Genomic DNA, 7,351 nt, shown 5'->3' with positions numbered 1-7,351 from the left:
AGGAGGAGGAGGAGGAGGATGCCAACAGCTACGACTCTGATGAAGGCAGTGAGTACCCCGGGCGCCCGGCCGGAGGGGAGGGGGCAATTTCTTTGGGAAACCCGGGATTTTGAGGAGGTGGTTGCTGTGGCACCATGACTCTCACCGTAAGGTCACGGGTCTCCATGAATCCTTGGGGAACCACTGCTTCCCTGCGTCGGAGCCAGGACGGGGTCTTGCAGGCTGTCCCTGCTCAGTGGTTTCAGTGCAGATCATGGGGCCTTCAGTTGGTTTTACACCAAGTTAACGAGCTCTGACACTGATGGTTTTCACACGGCCTTCCCATTTCCAAATTGGAGTCCCAAAAGCAGTTGCCCGTTTCCATCAGTGTCCTTCACTGTGAGCCATGCCACCAGACCCATCCGTGGGAAAGGCTTGGTGGCTTCAGAACCTTTACACCAGGAGATCTCCATGTTCAGTCATTTGCTCCCCTAATGAGGGAGTTTGCTGCATGAGGGTGAGTGTCCGTGGCAGGGCATCGCTTTGCATCTCCAGCCTCTTCCCATCCAGGATGGGAAGAGCTGCTCTGGGCCAGGAGAAGGTGCAGAAATCCTGCTTAGATGGACCCAGCTGAAGTTCTGTGCTAACTCTTCATCCCTGTGATCTTTTCCCGCTGAGCATGTGGAGACAAGTGTGAGCTGGTTTCCAACAAGTCAAAATGGGGGCCAAATGCTGAGCCCCAAGCCCTGGGAGGGGATGCTGGCCACCTGAGCTGAAACATCTGCTCAGGGTGGTCCTGGGGTGGCATTGCCTCCCCGAGCTGTGCCCAGGGAAGGGTTTGTACCATCACATAAGTCCTTTGCCTGGTGAATATTAAAACCAGCTCAAAACCCCGAGCTGCCCTCCCTGGGCCTGAGGCAGTTCCAGCTCTGTGCAGCTTTGGTGAGCAGAGGCTTTATGTTTGAACCACAAATCTTTCTAATTATCACTAATCGGGGCTGATTAAACACTTACTGGCTGGGGTTTTAATGAGGTCCTGTTTCCAACTCCTCCCTTCTCCCTCCACTCAGCTACACTGGGAGCACTGGAGTTCAGCCTGCTCTACGACCAGGAGAACAGCTCCCTGCACTGCACCCTCATCAAGGCCAAAGTAAGTTGTCTCCTTTTTCCCTGTCTTTCACCATTTCACATCCAATTTGCTCCTCCCTGGAAGTGTTCAAGGCCAGGTTGGATGAAGTTTTGAGCTACCTAGTCTAGTGGAAGGTGTCCCTGCTGATGGCAGGGGGGTTGGAACTGGATGAGTTTTAAGGTCCCTTCCAACCCAAACCAGTCTGGGATTCTGTGAACCTCAGCCCATCCTTTCTGTCTCTGCTGCTCCTGCCTGGGAAGGAGAGGTCTGTGGGGCTTTTCCTTGAGCCACTCTGATTTTTCAGGTCCTCGTGGCACCCATGCCTGCTCAGGGCAGAGGAGAAGGCTGTTGACTTGCTGACTGCATTTTCTCTTCACTGAGTTGCTTCATGGGTGGCATTTTGTCTTCCCTGGCTCTGCTTAAGGAGGATTCATCCACTGTGTTTTCTTATATTATCTTTTAGGGCTTGAAGCCAATGGACTCAAATGGCCTGGCAGATCCCTATGTCAAACTGCACCTCCTGCCTGGAGCCAGCAAGGTGAGGCTCTGCCTGGTTTGGGTGTGTTTTGGGCTGTGGATGGAGCAGAGGTTTCTCAAAGCCCCCTGAGATCACTTCCTTGAGTCAGATTTTCTTCCCTTGATTCCTCTGCACATTCGCCTGCTGCTGTTTCACCTGGGAGGTATCTCAGAGAAGTGATGGTGCTTGCAGATGCTCTCCCATACCCGAGGAACAGCTCACCCTGTGGACAGGGATCTGCTTAGGGATGGAGGGGAGCTCCAGAGGAGGTGACACTGTTAACGCAATGCAAAAAATTTAATTATTACCAGAGTCTGGATGATCCATTTGCTCTGAAGCTGCAACATGTTCTTGTTAGAGCTGCAAAGAGATAACCATTGAGGAAACTCTAGCTCTCCCCATCAAAGAAAGCCCTGGCAACCTCATTCCCCAGCCCAGCCAAGCTGGTGTCAGTGGGACAACCTTTGAGGAAGGGTTGACCCAGTTAAACCACCTCTTGTGAGCCAGAGGTGATGGAGCATCTAATTTACATTCCTCTGCCAAGGGCTTAAATTTAGGTGGGGAGGAGCTCAGGGCTGTCATTGGGCCATGTTTGGTTTTGGTGTTGTAGTCAAATAAGCTGAGGACGAAGACACTGCGCAACACCCGTAACCCCGTGTGGAATGAGACCCTGGTGTACCACGGCATCACCGATGAGGACATGCAGAGGAAAACCCTCAGGCAAGCAGAGGAGCTGGGATATCCCGCGGTGCAGGGGGGTGGGGACCCTGGGTCTCCTCACATGGGGCAGGAGGGCACTGGCAGCCAAGTGCAGGTGTTGATAGTCCACCTGGAAATGTAGTTTTAGGTCAAAAATCAACATCCTTCACACGAACGTGCTGGTTTTATAGTCCTTCTTAGAAAAAGAAAGAAGAGCATTTTGAGAGCTCTTCTCATCTCTCTTAAGAGCATTAAATCCTGCCATTTAAGATGGAATTATTTGCATTACCGTCATTCTTATCAGCACACAGATCTCTACGTTGCATATCTGTGCCTGACTTCAGTGTCCCAGCAAAATGTTTAGATGTCTCTTAAAAACTGTTGGCATGTCCTTCCTACGGGACATTTCTACCTTTCGGTTTCTTGCCCCGTCACAGAGCAAGTATTAAAAATGTTGATTTTTCTGGCAAACCAGAACTTCAGTTTTCTGGCTGCTTTTGGGCAGAGGAGAGCCAGATGGGTGGAGGCTTTGGTGGTGCTTTGCTTTGTCCACCTCCCAAGCAGTGCCCTTGCAGGAGTAGTTTTGTGCTCCAAAGTCAGGTACTGCTCCAGCCTGGTTGATGTTCACCTTCTCTGTTCCCTCCAGGATCTCTGTGTGTGATGAAGACAAATTTGGCCACAACGAGTTTATTGGAGAAACTAGAGTCTCCTTGAAAAAACTCAAAGCCAATCAGAAAAAGAACTTCAACATCTGCTTGGAGAGAGTAATACCAGTGAGTTTCTGGGAAATTTCTTCCTGACACCATTAATGTTGAGGCTGCAACCACATGGCACGTGAGGGAGTTAGTGCGGACCTTGGAGCTGGAACCAGCCAAGAGCTGTAGATGCCCTTTGGCATCTTTAGGAGTTGGATGCCCAGCCATGTCTGGGCTGATGTGACATGTCAAGGCCATGAGATAAAAGCATGGTGGGAATCCAGGGGAAGTGACTCCAGGGACCTCTCTGGTGGCCACAGATCTGCTGGGGTTGCTTATGCTGATGTGTGTCACTGTGGAGGAGAGGCCAGGTCAGTCCATCCCTGAGCTCTGCTTCCCAGTGCTGTGGGTGAGGTGCTGAGCTGGAAGTTGATGGAGCAGATGAACGTACCTGAGCCCCTTTCCACTCCCAAGTCCAGCAAAAGAGCTGGGCTGGGTGCCCGGGGATGTATTTGTTGTAGGATGGGGCCTCTCCCAGCTGTGGTCACTCATGGCCGTGTGTCTCTTTTTCCCTTCCCCATCCAAGATGAAGCGTGCTGGAACAACTGGCTCAGCCCGTGGCATGGCACTCTATGAAGAGGAGGTAAGAGTCCTTGGAGGACAACGTGCTCCACGCATGTTTCGCCCATCATCTCACATGTACAAGCCCTCTCCTTTCCTCGTCATGGGGATTCATGGTTCCCTTGTATCCATCTTATCTCATCTACCCTGCAGTTGACAACCTTCCTCGCTCAACCCCCTGTGTCCCCATCTCTGGTTGCTTCCTCTTGCAGGTAGATCGTGGTGGGGATATAGAGGAACGTGGGAAGATCCTCGTGTCCCTCATGTACAGCACCCAGCAGGGTGGCTTGATCGTCGGCATCGTACGCTGCGTGCATTTAGCCGCCATGGACGCCAACGGATACTCCGACCCTTTCGTTAAACTGTGAGTGGGAGCTGGGGATGGCTTAGTGTGGTCACCTGTGGTCGTGGAGCCACCCACTGTCCTTGGGCAGTAGCTGATGGACTGAGATCTTCCAAAACCATTGGAGAGAGGAGTGTGTTTTGCAAACATGTTGAGACCTTATGCAGGAGTGAGCTGCCCACCAGTGATGCCCCATCTGAGGTGATAGTGCCCCTGCCATGGATGAAGCTGGGTGAGACTGGCCCAGCCCTTATGTCCATCCACTCCCTGTAGGTTCACAGATGCACAGCTCCAACAGCCACCTCATAGCTGCAGAGCTGGAGGATGAGAGGTCCTTCTCCCCAGCTCTGACCCACCACAACTGCAGGACAGTGGTGGCTTGATGTCCCTCTATGCTTGACGAGGAACATGTACCCCACTTGCTGCCTTGTAAGCCCACATGCTGGTTGGAGCTTGGGGTGGTCATGCCGTGCCTGTCCCTGTCCCATCCCACATCTCCACTGCAAAAAAATTGACTTAATGAATGCAGCCAGTGGTGGTTGCTGTGGTTCATGCTGGTGATGCCTTGCTGCACCACGGAGCGGGTCTCCTCAAGCAGCAGCGTGCCTCTCCACGCTCTCGGCTTGTCCTGGAGCGGTGCTTGGTGAGTGGCTCCTGTGAACGTGGGGGGATAAGAGAATTTAAACTCGAACCTCATAAACCACGACATGGAGAGGAGACCCTGCAGTCATTCCTGGTTGTGGTTTTCATTGCTGTTTTCTCTTTGTCTTCAGAAAAAACCCCTCTGTTCTCCCCAAAACTCACCCAGTAACTCTGGTGTTGAGCATTTTGAGCAGCTTGTTGTAGTTGAGTCACCTGAGTACTTTGCCTTCTCAGTCTCTCTTATATTTTCCATTCCCACAGACAGAAGATGGTGCCTTTCCATTTTTAAATCAACTTCTAATGTAAATCTGGTTAATGCCAACTCTACAGTGTAGTTCTGGGTCTGCAGCCAGGCTGTGAAGCCCAAGCCTTAATTTTTCCCATGTTCTCCAGATGAACCTACCTTGGCTGCATGTCCTAGTCTGTGTGGCATTAAACATTAGTGGGCTATTTTTATCCTTTTTTTTCATATTTCTCCCCATCTCTGCATGTGTTCATACATTCTTGGCTGGATTTTCCAGCAGCCAGACTTGGTGACCAGCCAGGCAATTACCTTCATCTGCTGGTGACCAACCCAACCACTCATTTCCCATATTCCCTGATGGTTTCAGCCACTCCCCGCTGCTGACCTCAACAGGTTCCTCCCCAGTGAAATTCAGAGTTCACCCCTTTTTGCTCTGTAAAACACCTACAGGCATTTCTTTTAGCTCAGCTTAAGGAAAAAAGACTTGGGACCAACGCGTGGTTTGGAAGGACGTCAAGAGCGTGCGCGTGAGCTCGCTGCTTTCTGCTGTCAGAACGTTACCAGCCACTCAGAGCGAGAGGTGCTCCTCCAGAAAGGGTTCTGCTGAGCTCAGCACTTTGCCCAAAGCAGGTCTTCATGGTCTCCCTGTCTCATCTGGCAATCTAAGGGGAAAAAACCCCAATATTTAGGATTTTACTCATTCTACATTTATTTTAGATAATTTTAGAAGGTAGAACAGGAGACTGCCTGACCCATTTCTTTGCCTTAAATATTTCCAGTTGCTTTTTTTTTTTTTCTAGCCCAAAACCTCACTTTTTTTTTGTTTTTTTAGCTTATAAGCTCACACTGGTCTTGCACTTGAGTTTTGAGCTGTTTTCTGTTGCCCCCAGTTGGCTGAAACCTGACATGGGAAAAAAGGCCAAGCACAAGACACAGATTAAGAAGAAAACATTGAATCCTGAGTTTAATGAGGTAAGGGATGGATCTATTTATATATTTTTTTTACATTATTAAATCAATTTAGCTAATTACTGTGTTGTGTGGAGGAGCTGGAAGATGAAGTCCCTGAGGTCTGGTTCCTCGCCCAGGCTCCTTGTGCCCAGGCTTTGCCATGGGAGATCTCACCAGTTCAGTGCTGGGCAGCACCGGTCACACCAAAACCTGCTGCTGGTGCTGGTGACTCCGTGTGGGCTGACCAGGGGTGTGGGTGGGATGTACATCCCTAGGGGGTCCTACAGCTTTGATGGGACAACTGCAACGTGCTCGCTTAGATACAAGGGGTGAGCTCAGCTCCTGGGTTTGTCTGTGAGCTGGGAGGAGCGTTTGCTCGTCGTTGGTGTATTTTAAAGATGCTCTGGTTGGATTTTGAGTTGAGGCTGTATGGAGAGATCGCTCACAATTCCCCAGCTGCAGATTTCTGGGTGTATTTTCCTGGGATGCTTGGTGTGACCTGAGTGTTCTCCTTCTGCAGGAGTTCTTCTATGATATAAAACACAGCGATCTGGCCAAGAAGTCTCTGGATATTTCTGTCTGGGATTATGACATCGGAAAATCGAATGATTACATCGGTGAGCTGAAAATCTGGGTGCTCTATTTTGATGCCCAATATGGTGCTCGCTGTACAGGAAGGATGTGTAGGTCTCCTGCCCTGTGAGGAACCCCAGGCTGAGCTTTGAGGTGGGACCATGCAGGTTGGTTGGGTGCTTGTATCAGGCCATCAAATGGCTGATTGAGCTCAGGGACCCACTGTGCTGCCCCATCTCCAGCATCCCATGGAGTCTTCTGTGCAGGTAGAACACTTCTAGTTGTTTCCATGAGATTTTAAATCTGGGAGGTGGAAAGAAATGCTTGCAAATGTGAGGTCTGTCCCCATGGAAGTGGTTTCCTGGAACATCAGCATCATCTCTGAGTATCATAGAATCATAGAATGGTTTGGGTTGGAAGGGACCTTGAAGATCATCCAGTTCCAACCTCCCTGATGTGGACAGGGTTGCCAGCCACAAGATGAGGCTGCCCAGGGCTCCATCCAACCTGGTCTTGAATGTCTCCAGGGATGGGGCATCCATAGCTTCTCTGGGCAACCTGTTCCAGTGTCTCACCACCCTCTGGGTGAAAAATTTCCTCCTAATGTCTAACTCAAATCTCCCCTCTCTTATTTAAAAACCATTTCCCCTTGTCCTGTCACTCTCTGCCCATGTCAAATGTCATTCTCCCTCCAGATTCTAAGCTCCCTTCAAGTACTGGAAGGCCACCACGAGGTGTCCCTGGAGCCTTCTTCAAGCTAAACAAGCCCAGCTCCCTCAACCTTTTTTCATAAGAGATATGATGCCTCTTCTCCTCCCTTTCCTCCAGGCGGCTGTCAGCTCGGCATTACGGCGAAGGGGGAGCGCTTGAAACACTGGTATGAATGCTTGAAGAACAAGGACAAGAAGATTGAACGCTGGCACACCCTCCAAAATGAGAACCACGTTGCCAGTGATTA

General features: G+C 50.5%; 1 protein-coding gene across 1 annotated transcript in view; it reads left to right on the top strand.

The window, feature by feature from the left end:
* The window catches only part of LOC104530148 (rabphilin-3A), a gene marked incomplete at both ends in the record, with an annotated part of 9,111 nt that extends 1,764 nt beyond the window's left edge, over positions 1-7,347 (top strand). Inside the window, 10 exons of the mRNA XM_010174651.2 lie at positions 3-48; positions 1,050-1,129; positions 1,572-1,646; positions 2,236-2,345; positions 2,971-3,097; positions 3,606-3,662; positions 3,853-4,004; positions 5,760-5,841; positions 6,341-6,437; positions 7,222-7,347. Coding sequence (XP_010172953.2) covers positions 3-48; positions 1,050-1,129; positions 1,572-1,646; positions 2,236-2,345; positions 2,971-3,097; positions 3,606-3,662; positions 3,853-4,004; positions 5,760-5,841; positions 6,341-6,437; positions 7,222-7,347 — 952 coding nt within the window. The remainder of the gene's footprint in view (positions 1-2; positions 49-1,049; positions 1,130-1,571; positions 1,647-2,235; positions 2,346-2,970; positions 3,098-3,605; positions 3,663-3,852; positions 4,005-5,759; positions 5,842-6,340; positions 6,438-7,221) is intronic.
* Between the last annotated feature and the right edge of the window lie 4 nt (positions 7,348-7,351).

This window comes from Antrostomus carolinensis, unplaced genomic scaffold (genome assembly GCF_000700745.2).
Source record: "Antrostomus carolinensis isolate BGI_N321 unplaced genomic scaffold, ASM70074v2 scaffold39498, whole genome shotgun sequence".
NCBI lineage: Eukaryota > Metazoa > Chordata > Aves > Caprimulgiformes > Caprimulgidae > Antrostomus > Antrostomus carolinensis.
The sequence above is the reverse complement of the archived record's forward strand: the minus strand, read 5'-3'. Positions and strand labels throughout refer to the sequence as shown.